The sequence below is a fragment of the Neoarius graeffei genome, chromosome 16 (assembly GCF_027579695.1).
Source record: "Neoarius graeffei isolate fNeoGra1 chromosome 16, fNeoGra1.pri, whole genome shotgun sequence".
Lineage (NCBI taxonomy): Eukaryota > Metazoa > Chordata > Actinopteri > Siluriformes > Ariidae > Neoarius > Neoarius graeffei.
In genome coordinates, this window is record NC_083584.1 from 26772875 (window position 1) to 26800739 (window position 27865).

General features: G+C 40.1%; 1 protein-coding gene across 1 annotated transcript; it reads right to left on the reverse strand.

Annotated features, from left to right (window-relative positions):
• Positions 1 to 8166: 8166 nt before the first annotated feature.
• heyl (hes related family bHLH transcription factor with YRPW motif like) lies at positions 8167 to 16655 on the reverse strand. Its single transcript, XM_060942035.1, has 5 exons — positions 16216 to 16655; positions 12279 to 12345; positions 12073 to 12156; positions 9375 to 9456; positions 8167 to 9256 (listed from the first exon to the last, which is right to left on the reverse strand). Exons 1-5 carry the CDS (start codon positions 16293 to 16295, stop codon positions 8586 to 8588), a joined length of 984 nt encoding a protein of 327 aa, XP_060798018.1. The 5' UTR covers positions 16296 to 16655; the 3' UTR covers positions 8167 to 8585.
• Between the last annotated feature and the right edge of the window lie 11210 nt (positions 16656 to 27865).

Consider the following 27865-nt stretch of genomic DNA (forward strand, 5'->3'; position numbering starts at 1 on the left):
TTCTCCGCTATTTTTTCCTGCTTCACCATGACCCAATTCAAGATATTACGTCATGTATCACGTGGTGGGCTTTCCCCATTTGCACAAGGCATTGTGGGATACAAATCTGAAACAGGAGATAAAAATGGAGGACGTGAGTGTGCGAATGAAATGTGAAAGACCGACTACAGTAATGGAAAGCGAGAAGAAAAGACGTTATGTTGCGAAGGAAAGGAAACGCAGGACCAAACTAATAAATATCGGCGGTCAGCGAGCACCTCGGTGCAATCAGCTGTTCGTTTAGCGACAGAATGATGTAACTGTCAGTGCACGGTCAAGGTAAACCTGTAGATGGCAGTAATGCAACACTGGATGCCAGCTGCCGTAAAACCCAAAAGAAGAAGAAGGTAAAACTGCGCATGCGCACACGGACTTCATCTGTGTGCTTGACTGCGTGACGCGAGCGATTTCATGCATATTATTTGCTCGGGAATCCCCTCAAATTAAATAACTTCCCAGACACAGAATAGCCTGGCTATTTTTAAGGTATTACAAAAATAAACATATATCACAATTACCAAATTTCAGAGGGAACTAAATTTCACCGATTTTATGAAATCAAAAGGCCGTCTACTTTTAATCTACAAGATCCCTGGTGTTTTCTCTTGGAGCCTTGCTACATTCTCAATGGTCCACAATTCACCTTTCAGGCAAAATGAAACAGAGACTTTCAGAAAGAAAGTAAAATCATGGGGGGGGGGGGGGGACTTTTATTGCGGGATGAGTTGTCCACCCTTTTGAAGTCATGCATACAGTGCCTTGAAAAAGTATTCATACCCCTTGAACTTTTTCACATTTTTCCACCTTACAACCATGAACTTAAAGTTTTTTATTGAGATTTTATGTGACAGACCAACACAGAGTAGCACATAATTGTGAAGTGAAATGAAAATGATAAATGGTCTTCAAAATTTTAAACAAATAAAAATCTGAAAAATGTGATGTGCATTAGTATTCAGCCCCTCTGCGTCAATACTTTGTAGAGCCACCTTTTGCTGCAATTACAGCTGCAAGTCTTTTGTGGTATGTCTCTACCAGCTTTGCACATCTAGACACTGAAATTTTTGCCCATTCTTCTTTGCAAAATAGCTCAAGCTCAGCCAGATTGGATGGAGAGCGTCTGTGAACAGCAATTTTCAAGTCTTGCCACAGATGCTCAATGGGATTTCGGTCTGGACTTTGACTGGGCCATTCTAACACATGAATATTCTTTGATCTAAACCATTCCATTGTAGCTCTGGCTGTATGTTTAGGGTCATTGTCTTGCTGGAAGGTGAATCTCCTTCCCAGTCTCAAGTCTCTTGCAGCCTCCAACAGGTTTTCTTCCAGGATTGCCCTAGTCTGGCTAACGCAACTTCAAAGCTCTGCAAGCATTGGTCTGGCATAGATATTAAGCCCAACCGTTTCCCAAAGCGCGTGGTTGACCCGCCTCCCTGAAATGCCTCGGTTTGCTACTGGTCGAAGCCAGAAAAGGCTGTGACGAAGCTTAAACCAATCACATCACTCTTTCCTCTGACATATGTGACGCGACGGAAACTGCTTGAGTAACAGGAAGAAGAATGAGGAGAATAAATACCTCCAGGGCTGCTCTTTGCTCCGTTTTCAATGAAAACTTCCCGTTGAATGCTTTCAATACAGCATCTACCGCTGTGTCAAAGGCTTGCCGCTGCTCCATGTTCGTAATGTTTCTAGTGAATGAAGCGCTTCCGGCATAGATTCTGTAAACAATCTATGGCTTCCGGTCGCAGTTCTACTATGTCACTGCCTTGAACACGCCTCTACCCAGGGCCATTGGAGATGCTCAAAGTTGATTGGCTCCCGATTTTTCAGGAGCTTGGAAGAGCTGGAGATAGCTTGCCTTGCCAGACTAAGTTCGCAACAGCCCCCCGTGTTGCGTCACACTTAGGATGGGCGGGCCCAGGCTAGGATTGCCCTGTATTTAGCTCCATCCATCTTCCCATCAACTCTGACCAGCTTCCCTGTCCCTGCTGAAGAAAAGCATCCCCATAGCATGATGCTGCCACCACCATGTTTCACAGTGGGGATGGTGTGTGCAGGGTGATGAGCAGTGTTAGTTTTCCACCACACATAGCGCTTTGCATTTAGGCCAAAAAGTTCAACTTTGGTCTCATCTGAACAAAGCACCTTCTTCCACATGTTTGCTGTGTCCCCTACATGGCTTCTGGCAAACTGCAAACGGGACTTCTTATGCCTGTCTTTCAACAATGGCTTTCTTCTTGCCACTCTTCCAAAAAGGCCAGATTTGTGGAGTGTATGACTTACAGTTGTCCTGTGCACAGATTCTCCCACCTGAGCTGTGGATTTCTGCAGCTCCTCCAGAGTGATCATGGGCCTCTTGGCTGCTTCTCTGACCAGTGCTGTCCTTGCTCGCTCTGTCAGTTTAGGTGGACGGCCGTGTCTTGGTAGGTTTGCAGTTGTGCCATACTTTTTCCATTTTTGAATAATGGATTGAACAGTGCTTCTTGAGATGTTCAGAGCTTGGGATATTTTTTTATGACCTAACCCTGCTTTAAACTTCTCCAGAACTTTATCCCTGACCTGTCTGGTGAGTTCTTTGGTCTTCATGATGCTGTTTGTTCTTCAGCGTTCTCTAACAAACCACTGAGGCCTTCACAGAACAAGTGTATTTATGCTGAGAGTAAATTACACACAGTAGGACTCTATCAACTAATTAGATTACTTCTGAAGGCAATTGATTACACTGGATTGTATTTAGAGGTATCAGAGTACAGGGGGCTGAATACTAATGCACATTTGTTTAAAATTTTGAAGACCATTTATCATTTTCGTTTCACTTCACAATTATGTGCTACTCTGTGTTGGTCTATCACATCAAATCTCAATAAAAAACTTTTAAGTTTGTGATTGTAAGGTGGAAAAATATGAAAAAGTTCAAGGGGTATGAATACTTTTTCAAGGCACTGTATATGCAGAAACACCAATGTTTACACAAGAGTTAAACACACCCTTATCTGACTCAGTATAGCTCAAACAGGAACACAAATTAAATACATAAATAAAATTAATTTTAAAAAATAATTTCATGCAGTAGTTGCAACATGGAGCCGTAATGAATTTGATGCTTTTTGAGTTTGCGAAAAATGTATTAACTTAGTATTTACCCCCTTGAACTTCTCCATATTTTGTGTTCAAAACCGGAAATGAAATTGACTTAATTGGTTATTATCACTCCGAGCACAATCCCCATAATGAAGCATGGTGGTGGTAGTATCATGTTGAGAGTTACCCATGGCCTCTTGTTTGATAGCATGAATGAGTACAACTGTGTAGGCACAATTCAGAATAATGTTAACTGTATCACCAAACACTGAATTCCCAAAGATTTTTATTGCCTCGAATAATCCAAACATAACAGAGTTCAATAATGTCAAAGGTGTCCTTATCAGATTATTATTCTGATGAAGTTCTGACAAGAGCAGTTTTTGCAATGCATCTATCTCTGCAGGAATTCCAGCCTGTTGTTCCTCGGTGAAGATGGATGACCTGCCTTGGGCGGCACGGTGGTATAGTGGTTAGCACTGTCGCCTCACAGCAAGAAGGTTCTGGGTTCGAGCCCAGTGGCCGACAGGGGCCTTTCTATGTGGAGTTTGCATGTTCTCCCCGTGTCTGCGTAGGTTTCCTCCGGGTGCTCCGGTTTCCTCCACAGTCCAAAGACATGCAGGTTAGGTTAATATGGGGCGGCCTTGGGCTGAAGTGTCCTTGAGCAAGGCATCTAACCCCTAACTGCTCTCCGGGCGCTGTAGCATGGCTGCCCACTGCTCTGGGTATGTGTGTGTGCTCATTGCGCATGTGTGTGTGTGTGTCACTGCTTCAGGTGGGTTAAATGCAGAAAGGAATTTCACTGTGCTTAAGTGTACGTGTGATGAATAAAGTTGTTTTTCTTCTTCTCTTCATCTAGGGACAATGTTTTCCAATTGTTTAGGACCTTCCAGTCATATGAGCTGCCCAATGCCTAAGCTGTATGAACATCAAACCATATTGTTTTGCATGATAATTTATCTTACATTCAAGCTTCATTCATTTGCGCTCTTGCAAAGTAAATAAAACAAAATAAAAAGTAGTGTTTTCTATAATTATTATAATTATTATATCTAAATAGAATTATAGTTTTATTTTCAACTAATTTGGTTAAATATGAGTTGCATTTAAAATGTACTTTTACATGTTTATATTTTCATGATGAAAAGTCATGGCTTATTCACTCTCTCATCACGCCCTCTAGTGGTTTGGAGGAAATGAAAAAAAAATTAAGCTGGATTTCATACTGAATGGGCAGCCATGGCCTAAAGGTTAAAGTGCATATCCTTGATCAATTTAGTTTTATATATATATATATATATATATATATATATATATATATATATATATATATATATATATATGAAAGTATGTCCCTTTACACACTCATCCAGAAGGGTAATTTTGCACAAGGCCATCTGTCTACAGCAGAAAAAAATAAAATAATAAAACATGTCTGGAAAAATCCCAAGGGAGTCTGGAGCCAGATTCGTGACGTTACCTGCGGAAGCGCCAGCAGGCTGCGCGAGCTTTGCACGGTTTCAGTGCACAGCCTGTGTAGACCAAGCGCTCCCATTTCTCTCTCATTGTCCGGTCTTTTGGAAACGATGAGTACTAATCCCATCAAGATTGGTGTTGCTGCACCCTCCTACAATACATCTGTTAATCATTTTAATAATTACGCGATAACGTTGAAGAAATTTGCAGAAAACCACCAGGCCGTTTTCTCATAAACCAACCAGCGCTGACGTAGGATTCAGAGGGAAGCGTCCCGCACGTGACGTCACGAAAATCAGTGTTTGCCAGGAAATCCAAATGCCAAGTTTTTTCAGAGGCGAACCAATTCGCCTCCAATGGCTTGATTTCAACTGAATTTTTCTGGTATTGCACAAGGTAAAAAAATTGCACAAAATGCAAAATCTCATCTCATCTCATTATCTCTAGCCGTTTGATATTTGACCAAAGTTTAATATAAAATAGAAGAATTACATTGATGTTGCTCCTGAATTTACCCGTGATATGCACTTTAAAGAAGCAGCCTGGGGCCCAAAGGGTCACTGGTTTGATCCCCTGGACTGGCAGGAAAAATCTGTGGCTGAAGTGAAGTGAAGAGCAAGGTACCTAATCCCTAATTGCTCCCCAGGTACTGTGTGTGTGTGCTCGTTGTACATTGCTCTGGATAAGAACGTCTGCTAAATGTCTATAATGTAATATTTAATTTAAACTGATTTACTGCAATGTACTATGTTATCCAGCTAGTACCAACACTGAAGTACAGCCTACTAGGTGCGTTCCTATGACCTTTTTGGATGGAAGGATATCTGTCTCGTCTTTTAATGGTTGTATCCTGCTAACAAGTCTCTGCTGGACACATGGGCCATCGCCATTTTGGGGTTGAATACTATAATCAGTCTTGAACCTTTTAACCCTTTAACTCACTCTCAGATATTGCTGGTAGTTTGAGACAGACAATGAGTTGTTTTTTGGTTTGTTTGTTTTTTGGCCTTTTGCTCTGGGGATCATCCATCATCATTCCTGCCCATATACAGTGAACAGTCTTCCTGGACTGTCACACTTGGATCATCTCTTGACTCCCAAATGGAGCCTAGATCTACTAGGCCATTATTATGCATTCCATGTGTTCCAGTAGCTCCCTATGTTGACGAAAGGAATACAAACTAGACAGAGAATGTGACTAAAGTCACAGTAATTTGCGCTAACTCTTACAAAATGGGACATCTGGTCACCGTACCCTATAGATCTGGAACGGTAAGAGATAGAGAATGACTTTTAGTGAGGAAAAGTTGCATCCTGCCGCCCTGAACAAAATAAAAAAAAAAAAACTGATTGAAAAAGTCATGGAAATTGACAGAGTTATAAGTGATTGAAAAAGCCAGTTTTCATGGATCATTCCGGTTCGGTGATCCAGATCACCACCAAAAGTCATAGCAACGTAATTCAGTCCAGAGCTATTCTTCATATGAAATTTGGTGATGATTGGTTGAAAACTGAGGGAGAAATAGCATCCTAAAAAACAGAAGAAAAAGAAAGTAGAAAGATCCTGAGTGAGAGTAACAATTTGCACCAGTGCTGCTAGTGCAAATTAAAAATATTTGACTTGACCAGGTAATGCATCTTTGAGTGTATGAATACAATGTTGAAAACAAACACATCCGAAGAAAGCTTCAGAATAGGTGTATGGGTCGGGATCCCATAAGATGAATCCAAAAAAAAATTTTGTGCAAGTGCAAAGTTTTTTACTTGAATGTGGAGGTCAGAAAATTGCGGACACGCATAGGAGGGGCTGCCAGGTTTCAGTATTATTTCATTTATCTCCAATAACCTCTTTATCCTAGTCAGGGCAAAGGGTAGTCTACCTCTTCTCCTGACTGTGTATGATTATATGTATACTGTACAAAGCTTTTAGAAAGTGCGTTCGTTATTGATAAAGTTAGTAATGTGTCATTAGTAACTTGAGCTCAAGTCCTTGGCACACACTTACTTTTTTTTCTCTGTGTCCGAAATCACTCATTCGTTCACTACTCCCTACTCACTATATAGGGAATTACTATATAGAGGACTATACAAGAGTGGCACGGTGGTGTAGTGGTTAGCGCTGTCACCTCACAGCAAGAAGGTCCGGGTTCGAGCCCCGTGGCCTGCGAGGGCCTTTCTGTGCGGAGTTTGCATGTTCTCCCCGTGTCCACGTGGGTTTCCTCCGGGTGCTCCGGTTTCCCCCACAGTCCAAAGACATGCAGGTTAGGTTAACTGGTGACTCTAAATTGACCGTAGGTGTGAATGTGAGTGTGAATGGTTGTCTGTGTCTATGTGTCAGCCCTGTGATGACCTGGCGACTTGTCCAGGGTGTACCCCGCCTTTCGCCCGTAGTCAGCTGGGATAGGCTCCAGCTTGCCTGCGACCCTGTAGAACAGGATAAAGCGGCTAGAGATAATGAGATGAGATGAGGACTATATAGTGAGCTCATTGGTAAAATGAAAAAATGCTTTCGGACACTACTCTGTCGCGCTGGTATTTACGTCATTACTATCGCACAATTAAAACGTGCTAGATCAGCCGGCTGGTGGGTTTTCAAAATAATAAATACATGCATGTATTTTTGTTATTACACTGAGCGTATTTCCTACATTAATCAATACAAAGTACTTTCAGTTTTTTTTAAATCAAGGCTGAATACTTTCTTCTTTGCCGCTGCCTTTTATTAAATCAAATTTGAGACTTTTAATTTGATTTCTTTCAGCGCGACTGCAATGCATGATGGGATATATTGCTTTGGTTAGTGACCACGGTTGTACACTACTATTCGTGTTGCATTGTGGGATACTTTGAGTGCACTATATAGGGTGTAATTAATCCTCATTAAGGTTTCGAACAGCACTACAAAATGGCGTCCCCACTATATAGTGCCCTATATAGTGAGTAGGGAGCGATTTCGGACACAGGGTTTGTCTTTGTGCGTGCATGAAGACAAATGTATAATTTTGAGAGACAGCAAAGACTCATCCAAATTACAGTCTACAGACCGTCGAGCAATAAGCAGAGGATGTGATATGAGATTCAGCACTGACCAGATGACTCTTGGTGGCAAAGAAAGTCAGGCAACCGCCACCACGTTTCACTTCCTCCCTCCAGCATTCCCATCATCCTCTCTAAGAAGGCTCAGGAAAACACAAAGTAGCACATTGATTATATTGCACCCTGAAGGATGGTTTCTGGTGTGCAAGTAATCCAACCCAAAGCCACATCAAGCTTGGAATCATGCTCAAAGCCAGAAACACATTGAGCGAATGCTGACATGCAGTAACTCATCATCTTCTCCAGCATATGCTGACTACAAGCTGACTGATGTGATGTAGTTCATTTCCATGAACTATTATTTTGCTGCCACCTAATGGTTGGGAGATGGTTGGCGCACTTACTCAGTGAAAAACAACATAAAGCACTGATTTGAAAAGGCACTTTTGTCTTTATGAAAACTCCGCAAGCAATTTCATGTCAAATGGGTAACATAGATGAGAATCTGAGTAAAGATATTTAAATGACTGAGGAAACAAATAAGCAAATAAACAGAAAAATATCTCAGATGATGGAATTTGTGTTTATATTGTCGTGTCTATATTGAGAAAGGCACATTTTTCAGTGCATTTTTACAGTCCATTCTCACCAGTCATGCTCTTTCCTAAACCTAGAATACGTATGATACTAAATCACTGAGTTAAAAGTTGTCTTTTCGTTTAAATAATAAGTATAATTGCGCTTTAGTGTGGCTGTATCACTATTTGCACTGTTCAGTGACTACTATTTGGGTTTTGCATGGTTTTTAATTTTTAAGTACCAACATGGTGTTAAGAGGATACATTCTTAACATTCTCTACTGGCTATAACCAAAATGGATATTACTCATGATATCATAGCTCTCTTGTCCCAACAAGTTGCATATTTGTGAAAAGTCCACTAAATTAGCTGAATCAGAAGGCCCCGATCTCTGTTCCCCAACTGTGTGCTGATTTGCTGACCCTGATCAGTGGGGCTGGAGACCTCAGAGCAACGAAGGGTCTGAAGGAAACCTGAGGATGACCAACGGATGAAGAGGAGGGGGAAGACGAAGCGGAATTAGAGGAAGGGGAGGAGGAGTTATGAGAACGGAGTGGGACAGAATGCAGAGGTGAGGGAACAGTTGAGCTCTCTGTGGACGGCTGTGCCAGTCTGTGAGGGTGTGATGAAACAGAGGGCATCCTGTGCACAGGAGATAATGCAGGGCTCAATAGCGCCCCCTGGTTTCCCAGTGGTGCAACACACAGCGCTGGTGAGGGGTATGCCAGGAGAGTCGCAGCAGCATGAGGGGCCATCTCTCGGCGGGTGGCAGGAGGAAAATGGGAAGAAGAGGCTGGGCTAGAGGAGGCACTGAGCTGAGGGAAGGAGCCCCAAGGCCAAGGATGAAAGGCCAAGGAGGCTGGGCTCTGATGCAGAGGGTCAAGCTCACTGGCACATTGACTCAGATGAGACACCAAGCGGGCACCAATAGGATCTGAAGACTCAGCACCCTCCAGAGAGCTGAGGTATCTCACCACCTCGCCCACACACTCACGAAATCCCAATGTCCTGTAGTCTACTGCCAGTGCACGAGCATCGAAATAACCTTCAAGGTAAAATCATCACACTTTAGTATACAGGTACGATCTCTTAACAAAACTTGTGGGATTTTTTTTTTTAGCGAAAATATAGAAAATACAGAAAAATATGTTTAATCCACTCACCTTTTGAACCCATGGCATGCAACAATTTGAGATGATCCACTGTCATCTGAAGAATCTCAGCCTTCTCAAGTTTAGACGAACCCTAAACAGGAGACGTGAATTCAATCTATTTTCATGCTTTTTACTTCCATGCACTGACTTAAACATTAAAGGTGCAGGCAGTAATGCTTAAACATGGTTACCGATAATTAATCATAGACCCCCCCCACCCCAAATTTTCCCCCACACAGTCAATTGTCAATTCCCTTGCACCAGCCAGCTCTTCTCTATCATACAACAGCTACTAACTGGATAAGGTGAAGCTAATATCTGCTTCCTCTGAGACACATGAAGCCAGCCAACAACATCTTTTCCAACTGTTGCTCAAGCTTCATCACAGGACAATGTAATACACTCAGAGGAAAGCGCTATCTACCCTCTTCCACATACATACATGAGATGCTGTGTCACTGTGATTGACAGGGGAGAGACGGTATACTGCCCCACCCACCCAGACAGCACAGCCAGATTTGCTCACTTGGCTCATGGCTCCGGGTGATTGTAGCACCATTGGGATTTAAGCCTTTGATTTCCTGACAATAGAGTGAACAATTTTTCTGTTGTAGCACTTGAGAGCTATTTTTTGCTTTTCTGACCTGGAAATTAACTCTTGCCTTTTTAACTCAGCTCAAACAACATGGACAGTTTTAACAGAGATACTGGGCTCAGTTGAGGTGAAGGGGATTACATGCTGATGGTTTCATTGCAATAGCAATACATTTCACAAGCACTTAGACTTACACTTCTAAACACAAACTAATGATATATCCAGCATTATCAACATTTTAGAATACACTCTTGGAAAATAAAGTACATTGTTGTACCTTTAGGGGTACAATGGCTTGTCACTGGGGCAGGATGCTCTAAGGTATTTATTTGTACCCTTTGCAGTGGTGCTTGAAAGTTTGTGAACCCTTTAGAACTTTCTATATTTCTGCATAAATATGGTCTAAAACAACATCAGATTTTCACACAAGTCCTAAAAGTAGATAAAGAGAACCCAGTTAAACAAATGAGACAAAAATATTATACTTGGTCACTTGTTTATTGAGGAAAGTGATCCAATATGACATATCTGTGAGTGGATAAAAGTATGTGAACCTCTAGGATTAGCAGTTAATTTGAAGGTGAAATTAGAGTCAGGTGTTTTCAGTCAATGGGATGACAATCACGTGTGAGTGGGCACCCTGTTTTATTTAAAGAACAGGGATCTATCAAAGTCTGATCTTCACAACACATGTTTGTGGAAGTGTATCATGGCACGAACAAAGGAGATTTCTGAGGACCTCAGCAAAAGCGTTGTTGATGCTCATCAGGCTGGAAAAGGTTACAAAACCATCTCTAAAGAGTTTGGACTCCACCAATCCACAGTCAGACAGATTGTGTACAAATGGAGGAAATTCAAGACCATTGTTACCCTCCCCAGGAGTGGTCGACCAACAAAGATCACTCCAAGAGCAAGGCGTGTAATAGTCAGCGAGGGCACAAAGGACCTCAGGGTAACTTCTAAGCAACTGAAGGCCTCTCTCATATTGGCTAATGTTAATGTTCATGAGTTCACCATCAGGAGAACACTGAACAACAATGGTGTGCATGGCAGGGTTGCAAGAAGAAAGTCACTGCTCTCCAAAAAGAACACTGCTGCTCGTCTGCAGTTTGCTAAAGATCACGTGGACAAGCCAGAAGGCTATTGGAAAAATGTTTTGTGGATGGATGAGACCAAAATAGAACTCGTTGGTTTAAATGAGAAGCGTTATGTTTGGAGAAAGGAAAACACTGCATTCCAGCATAAGAACCTTATCCCATCTGTGAAACATGGTGGTGGTAGTATCATGGTTTGGGCCTGTTTTGCTGCATCTGGGCCAGGACGGCTTGCCATCATTCATGGAACAATGAATTCTGAATTATACCAGCGAATTCTAAAGGAAAATGTCAGGACATCTGTCCATGAACTGAATCTCAAGAGAAGGTGGGTCATGCAGCAAGACAACTACCCTAAGCACACAAGTCGTTCTACCAAAGAATGGTTAAAGAAGAATAAAGTTAATGTTTTGGAATGGCCAAGTCAAAGTCCTGACCTTAATCCAATCGAAATGTTGTGGAAGGACCTGAAGCGAGCAGTTCATGTGAGGAAACCCACCAACATCCCAGAGTTGAAGCTGTTCTGTACGGAGGAATGGGCTAAAATTCCTCCAAGCCAGTGTGCAGGACTGATCAACAGTTATCGGAAATGTTTGGTTGCAGTTATTGCTGCACAAGGGGGTCACACCAGATACTGAAAGCAAAGGTTCACATACTTTTGCCACTCACAGATATGTAATATTGGATCATTTTCCTCAATAAATAAATGACCAAGTAAAATATGTTTGTCTCATTTGTTTAACTGGGTTCTCTTTATCTACTTTTAGGACTTGTGTGAAAATCTGATGACGTTTTAGGTCATATTTATGCAGAAATATAGAAAATTCTAAAGGGTTCACAAACTTTCAATACCACTTAGGAACATATATGTCCCTTTTTGGCCCTTAAGGTCCAATAATGAGCCCTAAGGGATGCATTAGTGTAACTTGTACCAGAAATAGACTCCTCCTGTACCTCTATTTCTGACAGTGTACTACTAATCAAAATCATAAGTGTCTTGCATTAATGACTCTCATACCTGTTTCTCAAAGGCGCTGGGCACGAGTCTCCTAAGCTCTGACAGACTATGGTTGATCCTGTCTCTGCGCCTTTTCTCAATTATCTACAGAAAGTATTTGGATAGAAAAATAAAACACCCTCATGCAATATTCTGCATGTCCTAGATATAGCATTTATGTCTGAAACGCGTAAATGAGAAAAACAGAGGCAGAATTATAAACTCACCCCTCTTCTCTTCTTGCGGGCTAGGATCTGTGAAGTACTGCCTGGAGACATGGACCCAGAGACAGAACTGAGGCAGCAAAACACAGGGAAAAGAGAGCAATAGAGAGAGCAAAAGAAAGACAGATTAAAGCCTTTGATGTCATTGCATATTGTTGTCATTATTGTGCTTAATACAATGCAGAAACATAGTTGCACATCATCAAACTCAATCTAATTTAATTCAAAGAACAGCGAGACACAGGAGCGCCTGGCTGATATGATACGCTTCTTGCATCTAAAAAAAAATCATATAAAAATTTTTTGAAGCCATGATGATTACATATCTGTAGGGCACGAGAGAACATTGGGATTTGCATGCACTTGGTCTTCTTCAATCCTCTGAAGAATCCTCAGTGTGGATCTGGTTTGCTTTGGCCTGCTAACTCTTACATAATCATTACACTATTTGTTTGCTTGTGTATTCCTGGTGACTTAAACATACTTACTCTCATCTAAAGACCATAATTGATCAGAGACACGCTCATTATGTTATGACGTTTGATCTCTAAACTAAAACATAATGTGACGCCAGCGCAGATATTTATTACTTCAGACACACATTTCTTACAGAGCACTAAACGTTTCCATGGCTGTACATAATTTGCACATGTCAGTTTAAAGCCTAAAAACATGCACTTTTGAAACTTCTTTATGGTGCGTTTCAAAGGAAAAATTGAGAACAATTCTTAAATCTGTTCCTGATTTGTCTGCAAAGCTGTGACATATATGTCACATATGAGAAACAGATCATTTTTATTTTTAGCAAATTCGATAAATAAAAACTTTATACAAAATATCCGACAAAATAATTTCTGCTTAGGCAGATTTCTTAAAAACCTATTGATGGCTGCACGAATTGACTTTAGTGTTGTTGTTTTTTTGTAGAAAGTGCCGTCTTGCTGTCGTGCCGAGGTATAGAATTAGGTATTGAAAAAAAGCCCAACAAAATATGGAATGAAAGTATTTGATGGTAAGAATGTGTCTTTTTTATTTTTCAAGAATTATTATTATTATCGCTTTTTTCACAAATTGCTCCAGTCATTTCGCTGGTTTGTTTACATTCTTCATCTTTAAACATTATAATTTGTTGAATTTTTTTTAGACCGCTTCAAAAGCTCAAAGAAGTTTGAAAATTACGTAACTGAAATGTCCAAGGAAGAATTAAATAAATGTCTAAAGCTATTTTTCCAGTTTTATTTTTCTCTACTCAAGGTATATGAGCTGATATCCTAGTAGTAGAGTAGCCAATGAGAGTGCATGATTGCTCATATCCAGTGAATTTGTATATATATATATATATATATATATATATATATATATATATATATATATATATATATATTACCAAGTATGAGGAGAGAACGGATGTCTGTTAATGTTCAAATGGTGCTGGGGTTAGGGCACAAAAATTCATTTTTATATAAGAAAATTTAAGCAACTAGATGTCTTAAGATCTGCCTTCACACTGCTTGCTATTTTTGACCATTTGACCTGTGAGTTTGACGATCATAACCGTCCTTAGTCTCCAAAGTGCACTCGAAGTTAACACTGACCTTTGATCCTCAAGGCATCATTTAGAATCAGAGTCTGGGTTCTTGTTTGTTTGTTTGTTTGTTTGTTTGTTTGTTTGTTTGTTTACACTGTGTGAATGTTCATTTACTTGCCCAGTTTTTAATTATCTTCCAATAACAGCACATCTCAAAGTGTTTTATTCCTCTCTTGCCACATAATTACCAATGATTACACATTACACAACGCAGATAGTCCATGAAACTAGTTAGTTATTATTATTATTATTATTATTATTATTATTATTATTATTATTATTATTATTATTATTATTAATTATAATATCATTATATCATTATAATAACCATTAGGCCATGGGGGAAGCCATGGCCGAATTGTTAGAGAAGCAGCTTTAGACTAAAAGGTTGCCAGTTTGATTCCCTGGACCAGCAAGAATGGCTGAAGTGCCCTTGAGCAAGGTACCTAACCCCCAACTGCTCCCCAGGCTGCTCTGGGTATGTTGTACGTCACTTTGGATAAGAGCGTCTGCTAAATGCCTATAATGTAATGTAATTATTTTCATTATAACAGCTAAAATGAGCTATTTCCTCAATATCCTCTCTTTTCTTTCTACCTTAAAGTCAATAAGAAAAAAAATGCAGTGTGGCAGAAAGCCTAAAGGAACAGTTTTACCTCTGACTGTTATATATCCGATCCTCCTTCCATAAATGTTAAATAAGCATATGGTTTAGAAAAAAAAAATCACCTTAGTAATAATTCTACTTTAAAATAATAATAATAAGAAGAAGAGAAAATGACTTTAAAAAGTCTTTTAATGACAGACTTACTGAGTTATGTGAGCAGTTAATGTATAGGTCCCTTTGAGATGGTTGTTACTCTAGAAACGATTCAAACAAGCATATTAATATAAACCTGTGATTTCTCTTGAAACTGGCTGTACTGTCAGTGCTGCTGTTATAGAAAATTAATCAACACCTTCTGGCCAATCAGGACTGAGAATCCAACAGCGCTGTGGTATGAAACCATGTCACTGTTTTTCACTCAATGTGATGTTTACACTCTAGTTCCAAGCCCTCTTTATTATATATTTTATTTTACCATGCTGTTCAAATCTCTACATGCTTTGTCAGCATAATCCTTTATTACATTAAAAATAACATGATATTTTATCTGGGAATCCCCAGTTCTTGCAGTAATCCGGGATACTCAACAACATTTGTTTGTCAAGTCTGAAGAATGTTACGATGCAATCTGATTATATGATTGTACAATCAGTGACAATTTAGAAAGTGAATTAAATGACATAATATAATCAACAACCATTTTTCCATGAGATTAATGCACAGTTTTGTATAATGCTGCCTGTATACACACTATTCAGACTGGAAGAGTAATGGCTGCCTTTTCCATGCAGTACAAAGCACTGCGACGCAAATTCAATATAGTGTCTTTTTGAAAAGAGCTGGATTCATTAAATTAAACATTCCCAGTTCGGCCTAATCGATGCCGCAGAGGGGAATAACAATTGTTTAAGTGATATCAGGCTTTAGCCATGCATGGTTTTGTTTCTAAGGCAAACACACAAGTGCCTTTTTGTCCATTTCTGAAATAAAGACTGACTTGAAATAAAAATAATATTATACTGGTGGGCTAAAATATAAGGCATGAAAGATAAAATGTTAAATAAGATATCACAGTAATTAGATTAAAAAGCCAGATTATTATTATTATTATTATTATTATTATTATTATTATTATTATTATTATTATAGCATGATGCAACATGCTTTTGTAATCTGCTAAGGTGAGTGATCAGAAACATTTTACAAAACTACGCAATATGTGTCGCACATTCTTTGTATTTCTTTAAATCATGATATTTTCTCATTAATTTAATTAGTAAAGAATGAGAAGTAAAGACGTACGTTTGGCTCGCTCTTTAAGGTATAACTTTCAGGTGTTCGATATCAATATTTAGGCTTCCTTTGATAGAGCAAAGTCTCAACTTAAACTTCATCTACAGTGATGAACTGTTGCTAATCTCTTATTCTGAATTAACTGCTGAAAAACTCCACCAGGTATCACTTAAGCTCAGATTTCTAATTTCTACATTACCAGTTAGTTCTTATTGGAGTTCCTCTAATATATAAATCCAGTTTTCAGGAACCACTACAGTAAATCCAGTCCAGATGTGACAACTAAATTTAGGAGATGAATTAAAAATAAAAAATAAACCAAAGTACGCATGCATATTGCACCTGAGATAAGTGTGCCTGACCTGTTCTCTCTACTGGGCAGTGCCCTCTGCAGGACTGAGGAGGAAAGGTGAACGTCCAGGTGTGTGTATATGTGTAAATGTAATCCTCACCAGTAACTGTCCTCCTGCCCCACGTCGATCAGCTCATCAGCATCGGAATCTGGAGAGCTGTAATCGTGAGGTCTCTTCATGGCTTAGCAGCTCTTCTCTTCTGACCAGGTGAGTTGGCGTAGAGATGAAGAACCAGAACAGCACTTGATCCTCTGGAGGAAATTTTTTAGCAGATCTTCTACTCTCCACAAGTAACTGAAAGTAAATCAGACAGCCCGGGGTAGCAGCACGCCCCTCTCTCTCTCTCTCTCTCTCTCTCTCTCTCTCTCTCTCTCTGTCCTTTTCCCTTTCACCACAATAAAACGTCTATGTTTGGGAACTCTTTATTAGTGTTCTCTTGCTGTTTTAGCTTGGTCCTCGTTTGTCTTCTTCTTCTTCAATAGACCCCAATGCTCTGGCACTTGCCAAGTCACATTCCCTTGATCCCTTTTGTACAGAGGCACCAATCTCTCTCTCTCTCTCTCTCTCTCTCTCTCTCTCTCTCTCTCCAGAATTGTCAGTTTGGCTCTTCTTCTCTTTTACCCTCCTCACGCTCTCACCCTCCTTCCCAGCCCTGATCAGCCCTCCTCCTCTCTGTTTCCCCCTGTCATTTTTCCTCCTTTTAATTAGCCTTTTCTGTCTTCCGCCTCATCTTCTGTTTCTCACTCTCAGGCCGTCTCTCTCTCTCTCTCTCTCTCTCTTTCTGTCTCTCTCACACACACACACACACACACACACACACACACACACACACACACACACACACACAATCTTTTTAATTAGTCACACTGCTTCTCTCTCAAAGGATAATAATATAGTTGTGGGAACAGTGAGTTCTAACTGGACACTCTCTCTCTCTCTCTCTCTCTCTCTCTCTCTCTCTCTCTCACACACACACACACACACACACACACACACACACACACACACACACACACACATATATGCAGTGAGTATGTGAAAGAGAGCAACAGTGTCCTCCAATGCCCTGTCAACAGTTTGCTGGGAGTGTCAGCATCCTCTGAGCTTCCATTAGTGCAGAAATATTTTGATCATGCTGCCCAATTCTTTATTGGTGCAGCTGCGTAAAATTTAGATTGAAAAGCAGCCACTGTCGTCATTGGCCTTTCGTTAATTCTCAGTGCTGTGTTGTACAGTATACACTGTAATTTTAAAGCTAGACTGCCTTTCAGATTTTTCAAGTGTAGGTCATAAAAAGAATTTTCCCTGACACCTAATTATTTTTGTTTAGTGGACCGAAAGCTACTGAATTCAAATCACAGACTTCCAATTTTATTAGTTTTTTTAAATAGAACAATTAATGAATTTAGAGCCATGTGGCCCTAAATTCTCCACTATTTTTTCCTGCTTCACCATGACCCAATTCAAGATACTGCATCACGTATCATATGGTGGGCTTTCCCCGTTTGCGCAAGGCATTGTGGGATACAAATTTGAAACAGGAGAGAGCAATGGAGGACGTGAGTGTGCGAATGAAATGTGAAAGACCGACTACAGTAACGGAAAGCAAGAAGAAAAGACATTATGTTGTGGAGGAAAGGAAACACAGGACCAAACTAATAAATATCGGTGGTTAGCGAGCACCTCGGTGTGATCAGCTGTTCGTTTAGCGACAGAATGATGTAACTGTCAGTGCACGGTCAAGGTAAACCTATAGATGGCAGTAATGCAACACTGTGGATGCCAGCTGCTGTAAAACCCAAAAGAAGAAGAAGCAGGTAAACCTACGCATGTGCACACGGACTTCCTCTGCCTGCTTGACTGCGCGAAGCGAGCGATTTCATGCACATTATTTGCTCGGGAATCCCCTCAAATTAAATAACTTCCCAGCCACAGAACGGTCTGATATTTTGTGAGATATTACGGAAATAAACATATATCACAATGACCAAATTTCAGAGGGAACTAAAGTTCACCGATTTTATGAAATCGAAATGCCGTCTCGCTTTAATATGACATTATATCTCGTGTCTGATTGTCTGACTAAATAAAGCAAATCTCTATGAACAACTTCTTGAATGACAATAAATGTCCTGTCTGCTCGGTGATTTCACAAGCTGGAGCTCTCGGTCCACAATATCCTCTATGGTCAAGTTGTCGTATTAAAATCTTGATTTTTATACAATGGCACTGTTGATTTCTTGATACTGACTGGTCAGAAGATGTTGATTAATTTTCTATAACAGCAGCTCTGACAATAGTTGCTGCTGTAATTCAAATACACTCGTTCTAATACATTATTGTTTCTATAGTAACAATGGGGGTCTTGCAGAGGTTCCACATAAATAGATTTATAACGTGTGTTTGCACTTCGACAGACAGAAGTAAAGCTGTTATTTTTAAGTTTTCTGACATGGGAAAAATGTATCCAATGCAACCAAGATGGCTCCAATGCAAGGTGGCCCAAACACAACCAGCTATAAATATCTAAGCATTTAAATTCATTTCTGAAGGAGGTGCAAAGTTTAAGGCCTGGTCCATATCAAATATAGCATATGGCATCCACAAGGTTGACTCATGGTTTTGTTACGGAAGCCAGATTCAGATGAGGTAACGGTAACTTGGATCAACCCTCATTTGGTATCTGGGTATGTTCTTTTGAAAGTCAGGCTTTAGTACACATTGAGCACCTTCACGATGTCAGTAGGATGGGACTGATAGAATTAAATCATTCTACATTCACTTACATCATTAGAGTGGCAGTAAACAGTCAGCTCTCTTCTTTGCGCCACATTTCATTCACACTTGCTGCCACTGGGACTTTGGCAGCTTGTCTCTTGTCAGTAGTGGGGATTAAAACCACTGGAGCCTTTGATCAAAACTTAGCGCCTAAGTGTGTAACTACTGCACCACAAGACAGCATGGAAAAATTCATATCTCATATTTTATGTTGCAATACAATTTACATAATTAGTAAGGAATGTTATTTATGTGTAGACCCACAAAAATAAAGGTAAAGATATTTTTTGTCTGAACAATATTTTTTTTAAAAATGAAAGAAATCAAAATCCTTATTTATTTATTCCATCCATCCATCCATCCATCCATTATCTGTAGCCACTTATCCTGTTCTACAGGGTCGCAGGCAAGCTGGAGCCTATCCCAGCTGACTACTGGCGAAAGGCGGGGTACACCCTGGACAAGTCGCCAGGTCATCGCAGGGCTGATACATAGACACAGACAACCATTCACACTCACATTCACACCTACGGTCAATTTAGAGTCACCAGTTAACCTAACCTGCATGTCTTTGGACTGTGGGGGAAACCGGAGCACCCGGAGGAAACCCATGCGGACACGGGGAGAACATGCAAACTCCACACAGAAAGGCCCTCGCCGGCCGCTGGGCTCGAACCCAGGACCTTCTTGCTGTGAGGCGACAGTGCTAACCACTACACCACCGTGCCGCCCTTATTTATTTATTTATTTAATAGAGATCAGCAAAGTCACTGGTTGGATCTTGGGCTCAGGTTTCCTTCCAAAAATATGCTGGTAGGTGGACTGGTGACTCTAAATTGCCCCTGGTGTGAATGTGTAAATGTGCATATGGTGCCCTATGATCAATTCCAGAGTGTATTCCGTCCTTACAGCCAGCGTTCCCAGGATAGGACCTAGATCCACCTTGACAGGATAAATATGAATGCATGAGTTATACAGTAGAAAATCACATACACTGAACTAAAAGCATCATTTTTGCACATTAGTCTTTTCATGCATCTGTGCAGGCAGAGTTGGACAAAGTACCCAACTTCATTACTTAAGCCAAAGTACAGTTCCCATTGGTCAAATGTTACTCCAATACAAGTGAAAGTTGTACAGTCAAACTTATTTTACTTAAGGTAAAGTACTGAAGTACTTGCTTTTAAAAATACTTAAGTATTAAAAGTACATTTTCTGTCAATGTGTTGTATTATTGCCACAATGCTCATAAAACCTAATGTCGTTACCAAAGACAGAAATGTGAATTCACAAAATGAACGCATGCTGTGCAGTCATGGTGGTTTAACATTAAGCTAGCTAGTCAGTGAAGCTCCACCTGACATGCTAGCAAACACTTTTCAAACTCTGAATCATATTGGGTAGCTAACGCTAATAAAAAAGAAACATTTCTACATTCTGTTTATTTGGCAGGATTATGCTAAAACATATTTCTGAAATGACTTTAGATAAGTTAACGTTATTCATGTTAGCGTAACTCCATTTTTACATGCTAACTAACAGTGTCCAAGTTAACTAGCTATGTGTTAACCTTAGCCGTGGACAAGGCGATGGCAACTTGGCGGGCAAATCCATAGAAAGTCATTTGACTAACCAGATTGCATAGCTATTGCAACATTTTCGGTAGCTCTAAAAGCACAGACAACTTCATTGCAAGCTTTCTCTTAGAATAAAACATTTACATCCCTCAATATGCTTCCGCAGGTCGGATGGCGAGTCTTTGGAGGTTGTGATGTGGTTCGTTTTCAGCAAACAAAGCAAACATTTAAAACGAAATGAATCTTTAATCCTTTCAGTAAACTGAAACATGGGTTCATGGGCCATGAGTGCGTGCATTCTCCAGAAGAACCGCCTCCTTCTACAACCCCGATTCCAAAAAAGTTGGGACAAAGTACAAATTGTAAATAAAAACGGAATGCAATGATGTGGAAGTTTCAAAATTCCATATTTTATTCAGAATAGAACATAGATGACATATCAAATGTTTAAACTGAGAAAATGTATCATTTAAAGAGAAAAATTAGGTGATTTTAAATTTCATGACAACAACACATTTCAAAAAAGTTGGGACAAGGCCATGTTTACCACTGTGAGACATCCCCTTTTCTCTTTACAACAGTCTGTAAACGTCTGGGGACTGAGGAGACAAGTTGCTCAAGTTTAGGGATAGGAATGTTAACCCATTCTTGTCTAATGTAGGATTCTAGTTGTTCAACTGTCTTAGGTCTTTTTTGTCGTATCTTCCGTTTTATGATGTGCCAAATGTTTTCTATGGGTGAAAGATCTGTACTGCAGGCTGGCCAGTTCAGTACCCGGACCCTTCTTCTACGCAGCCATGATGCTGTAATTGATGCAGTATGTGGTTTGGCATTGTCATGTTGGAAAATGCAAGGTCTTCCCTGAAAGAGACGTCGTCTGGATGGGAGCATATGTTGCTCTAGAACCTGGATATACCTTTCAGCATTGATGGTGTCTTTCCAGATGTGTAAGCTGCCCATGCCACACGCACTAATGCAACCCCATACCATCAGAGATGCAGGCTTCTGAACTGAGCGCTGATAACAACTTGGGTCATCCTTCTCCTCTTTAGTCCGAATGACACGGCGTCCCTGATTTCCATAAAGAACTTCAAATTTTGATTCGTCTGACCACAGAACAGTTTTCCACTTTGCCACAGTCCATTTTAAATGAGCCTTGGCCCAGAGAAGACGTCTGCACTTCTGGATCATGTTTAGATACGGCTTCTTCTTTGAACTATAGAGTTTTAGCTGGCAACGGCGGATGGCACGGTGAACTGTGTTCACAGATAATGTTCTCTGGAAATATTCCTGAGCCCATTTTGTGATTTCCAATACAGAAGCATGCCTGTATGTGATGCAGTGCCGTCTAAGGGCCCGAAGATCACGGGCACCCAGTATGGTTTTCCGGCCTTGACCCTTACGCACAGAGATTCTTCCAGATTCTCTGAATCTTTTGATGATATTATGCACTGTAGATGATGATATGTTCAAACTCTTTGCAATTTTACACTGTCGAACTCCTTTCTGATATTGCTCCACTATTTGTTGGCGCAGAATTAGGGGGATTGGTGATCCTCTTCCCATCTTTACTTCTGAGAGCCGTTGCCACTCCAAGATGCTCTTTTTATACCCAGTCATGTTAATGACCTATTGCCAATTGACCTAATGAGTTGCAATTTGGTCCTCCAGCTGTTCCTTTTTTGTACCTTTAACTTTTCCAGCCTCTTATTGCCCCTGTCCCAACTTTTTTGAGATGTGTTGCTGTCATGAAATTTCAAATGAGCCAATATTTGGCATGAAATTTCAAAATGCCTCACTTTCGACATTTGATATGTTGTCTATGTTCTATTGTGAATACAATATCAGTTTTTGAGATTTGTAAATTATTGCATTCCGTTTTTATTTACAATTTGTACTTTGTCCCAACTTTTTTGGAATCGGGGTTGTATTCTGCTATCAACTGATCGTGTTCAAATAATGCTGCTGAGAAATCATTGAACTTGATTTTATACAGTCTATGGACGTGACGTGATCCTAGTGATTACTGACAGGCTGTCTCAGTGTCACCTGCGGAAAAACCAATCACGTTTTAGAAAAGAAAAAAACATCCACTTTCAAAGCTGTTTCATAGTAACGAGTAACGAAGACCTTGATAGAAATGTAGTGGAGTGAAAAGTGCGATATTTGTCTTTGAAATGTAAAGTTGTTAGTCATAAGTTTCCAAAAAAACAATATTCAAGTAAAGTACAGATACTCAAAAAGTGTACTTAAGTACAGTACTCAAGTAAATGTACTTTGCTACTGTCCACCTCTGTGTGCAGGTGTGTTTGTATCAGGGAACTTATATATGAAGAAAAAGCCTTTATTTATCACATGGACACTCAAGCACAGCGAAATTCCTCTCTGCATTTAACCCATCTGAAGCAGTGCACACGCAAGTGAGCAGTGAGCACACACACATACTCAGAGCAGTGAGCAGCTATGCTACAGCGCCCAGGGAGCAGTTGGGGGTTAGTTGCCTTGTTCAAGGGCACTTCAGCCATGATGCACATCTTTCCTGCCAGTCCTGGGAATCGAATCAGTGACCTTTTGGGCCTAAGGTCGCTTCTCTAACTTTCAGGCCATGGCTGCTCCCATATGTGTGCCATTAGGAATGTGTGGGATGACTTTAATGTCCTCCATGGTCATTAGTTGTGTAAAAGCCGATGCTCCCTGAGACTCCTGCAGCCTCTTTAGTGCTGTCAGAAGGAGATGGTGGATGTCATTAGCAATAAAGCAGGAACATGGAGTTTGACCGTCGCCAGAAGCTTATGGTGTGGTGTATGAGTCAAGACGAATGTAAAGAGATCCTCCTTTTCCCTTCATCCCCCAGACTCCATCTCCTTTCATTACCAATTCTCGTTTTGCTGATGTCTGGATCTTATTTCTAGCCCTCTGTATGAAAACAAGAAGAAAGCAGCAGAGAGATCTATGAAGTCAGGACTTCACAATGTCTCTGCTGTTATTTTTATCACTGCTCCACTTCAAAAGAGTGATTTTCTTCTTTTCATTTGGAGTATTTCTCCTTCACAATGTTTCCCTGGCCTCTCTTGCTTTCGACTCTCACTCTTCGTCTTCTTCCTTCTGACCTTTAGCTTTTTGAGGTGTGCTGTGGCACACTTTCTCCTTTGATGATGGAGGGAAAAGCAGCCTGGGAAATGGAAACATAAAAGAACAGAACAGAACAGATTGAAGCCAATTATAACTTAATTTATAAAAATCAGTTGACGAAGGAAAATAGAGGACAAGAGAACAAACAGAATGCTGGCACTGAGTGGGGGGAATTTTTGGCATGTTTTCTCGGCCACTTCAGTGCTTTCGGTGTGCCCTTGTTTTTCACCACAACAAGGCCATTTCTGCAATTGACATTAACAAGCTCATACTTTCATGACTTTCTGACACACACACTAAAGCATACACACATGCACACAAAAGCAAATCACATTATGTCCTAAAACACTTTTTTATATAGTCCCCTAAAGTCTGATACATTTCTGTTTCTCTCCAAGAGCAAATATTACTCTGACTGGTCATTCAGTTGAATTAGATTTATTATTCACACACTTGCCACGAGAACATCTATTCTGTAACAAAATTTATATCTAAAAAACCCCTGTTTATTCCTGTTTATATCTAAAAAGCCCCTTTTTCTCCATGTAACCTTCCCATACTTCAGGAACTAACTCTCACCACCCCAACTGCCTATAACATCCCAAAAACAACAAAAGTCATTAATAGGCTATCTAATGAGTCAAAAATACAACATTTAAATAAAGACTTAGTTATGAAATTAATACAACATGACAGGACATTCTGGGATAGAAAAAAAAAAACCAATACGTGGCCTGACGTTAATTCTTGTTAAAACTTACATTATAACAGCTGTTCTTTTTCGTTCTCTCTCCTGAGGTTAATAACACAAAAATGCAGCTTGTCATGGTACAGAGAACCAACAACGTGTCAAGTCCTCCTTTCTGAACACTTCCAATATTGGAACACTTAAAGTTTCAGCTTTATTTCTGAGTGTCACAGAATAATGACACGGGGAGAACATGCAAACTCCACACAGAAAGGCCCCCGTCAGCCACTGGGCTCAAACCCAGAACCTTCTTGCTGTGAGGTGACAGTGCTGACCACTACACCACCATGCTGCCGAAAGCCTAGCTATTTTTCCTTTAAAAAAAAACAAAACCCTTTGGTATCATAAAAATTACAAGTTTTTAAATCAGTTTGTGGGCGGCACAGTGGTGTAGTGGTTAGCACTCTCACCTCACGGCATGAAGGTCCTGTGTTCGAGCCCCGTGGCCGGCGAGTGCCTTTCTGTGTGGAATTTGCATGTTCTCCCCGTGTCCGCGTGGGTTTCCTCCGGGTGCTCCGGTTTCCCCCACAGTCCAAAGACATGCAGGTTAGGTTAACTGGTGACTCTAAATTGACCGTAGGTGTGAATGTGAGTGTGAATGGTTGTCTGTGTCTATGTGTCAGCCCTGTGATGACCTGGCGACTTGTCCAGGGTGTACCCCACCTTTCGCCCGTAGTCAGCTGGGATAGGCTCCAGCTTGCCTGCAACCCTTCATAGAATAAGTGGTTACGGATAATGGATGGATGGAAATCAGTTTGTGTGGACAGTTTGCCAAAGACATCTCTTTGTGCTGTTATTGAAATTTCATCAACATGTTATGACAAGTTGGGACCAAGAATTTTTAAAAAATAATATTGATTTCAGTATCAGACTGAAACCCACTTGACTAATCTAATGCCTATAGGTTTTAAATTAGGAAATCTTGCATGAGTAAAATAGGAAATGGATAAAAGACTAAATGTGCTGGAATTGATAAAATAATAGCTGAAATACAAAGGGACTGTAAGTGAAATGGAGGAGGAATCAAAGTTTTTGAAATTTAAGGAAATAGTATTTAGTTTATTTTTGTATTTAGTTACATGTTTGACTCTTTAGATAGCTTTTAAATTAATCTTTTATCATTTTGGGAATTCCATACCCTAAACTCCCCACCCAACAAGCAGACCTTGTTTTAGCATTGTAGATACGGTATTTGAGCCAAATCCCTTCAGTATCAGGAACTACAGAGAAAATATGAAGCCATAACTTCAGTAAATAATGCCATGATGATGATGATGATTGGCGGCACGGTGGTGTAGTGGTTAACACTGTCGCCTCACAGCAAGAAGGTTCAGGGTTCGAGCCCTGCGGCTGACTAGGGCCTTTCTGTGTGGGATTTGCATGTTCTCCCCGTGTCTGCATGGGTTTTCTCCAGGTGCTCCGGCTTCCCCCACAGTCCAAAGACATGCAGGTTAGGCTAAGTGGTGGCTCTAAATTGACTGTGAGTGTGAATGGTTGTTTGTGTCTGTGTGTCAGCCCTGCGATGACCTGGCGACTTGTCCAGGGTGTACCTCGCCTCTCGCCCACAGTCAGCTGGGATAGGCTCCAGCTTACCCGTGACCCTGTAGAACAGGATAAATAGCTACAGATAATGGATGGATTATTATTATTTTTTAATTTAATTAAATTTTTTTTTTTAAACCAAGTAACAAATCACAAATTCTGCAAATGAAATTTGGTTCTATATATAATTTGTTAGTTGGGTGCCATCCAATCATGTTTAAGTTTTCTCTTGCCCCCTTCTTTGTCACCCCATATCTAAAACCCTTGATATGCCACTGCTTAGGTTCTTTACTTAATTTAGAAATAGAAGAAGCCTTTATTTGTCACATGCACACTCAAGCACAGTGAAATTTGTCCTTTGCATTTAACCCATCAGAAGCAGTGAACACACACACACACACCCAGAACAAAAATTCAGATTTTCTGAATCTTTTGATGATATTATGCACTGTAGATGATGATATGTTCAAACTCTTTGCAATTTTACACTGTCGAACTCCTTTCTGATATTGCTCCATTATTTGTCGGTGCAGAATTAGGGGGATTGGTGATCCTCTTCCCATCTTTACTTCTGAGAGCCGCTGCCACTCCAAGATGCTCTTTTTATACCCAGTCATGTTAATGACCTATTGCCAGTTGACCTAATGAGTTGCAATTTGGTCCTCCAGCTGTTCCTTTTTTGTACCTTTAACTTTTCCAGCCTCTTATTGCCCCTGTCCCAACTTTTTTGAGATGTGTTGCTGTCATGAAATTTCAAATGAGCCAATATTTGGCATGAAATTTCAAAATGTCTCACTTTCGACATTTGATATGTTGTCTATGTTCTATTGTGAATACAATATCAGTTTTTGAGATTTGTAAATTATTGCATTCCGTTTTTATTTACAATTTGTACATTGTCCGAACTTTTTTGGAATCGGGGTTGTGTTTTAAATGTTTCTTTCATTTCTTCACCTGTTCAAACCAGAATGATACCTCATATGTGTCTTACAGTTTGATACAGCAAAAATGTTTTCAATAGAAATGTCCTTACTATGTTGATTTTGCAACATAGGTATGTAAAAACAGAGCAAAAATATTGTAAAAAAAAAATAGGCACAAAGGACGCTAATCCATTTCTCATTATTTTGCCATCCTTGTCATTTTTTATTTCAGAAATATAGCTTCAATTATTTTACTGTTTTTTCAATAGTCAATATTTCAGTATTTTTCAATTATTATAAGTAAAACTAGAGGTAAAAGTAGGCAACACTATGTAGGGGAGCACGGGGAGACTTGGGACAGGGGAGGCTTGGGACAGCTTGTATTCTCATAAATTAATTTTAATCAATCAGGTTTTAGGTTCCATCAGAAGTTAGATGTTGACAGTTAGTGTAACCTACTTCCTTTGGCACCACGGAGCTGGACACTGCAGTAAGGTCTGTGCAGTTAAATATTGTTGTTAACTAAAACTTGTATTTTCTACTTTGCCTCCACCTCCGTTCTATGGTGTAATGTACACTGGTGAATTTGGGATTTGTGAGGAATTAAAGTATTGATCTTTTTCCAGATTTAAGTTAAACTTGGCTAAATTATGGAACTCCATACACTCACATTTTATTAGGATTCACTTTAAAGGTAGACTGCCTTTCAGATTTTTCAAGTTTAGGTCATAAAAAGAATTTTCCCTGACACCTAATTATTTTTGTTTAGTGGACCGAAAGCTACTGAATTCGAATCACAGACTTCCAATTTTATTAGGTTTTTTTAAATAGAATAATTAATGAATTTAGGGCCATGTGGCCCTAAATTCTCCACTATTTTTTCCTGCTTCACCATGATGCAATACAATACACTACATCATGCATGACGTGGTGGGCTTTCCCCATTCGCGCAAGGCATTGTGGGATACAAATTTGAAACAAGAGAGAAAATTGGAAGATGTGAGTGTGCGAATGAAACGTGAAAGACCGACTACAGTAACGGAAAGCGA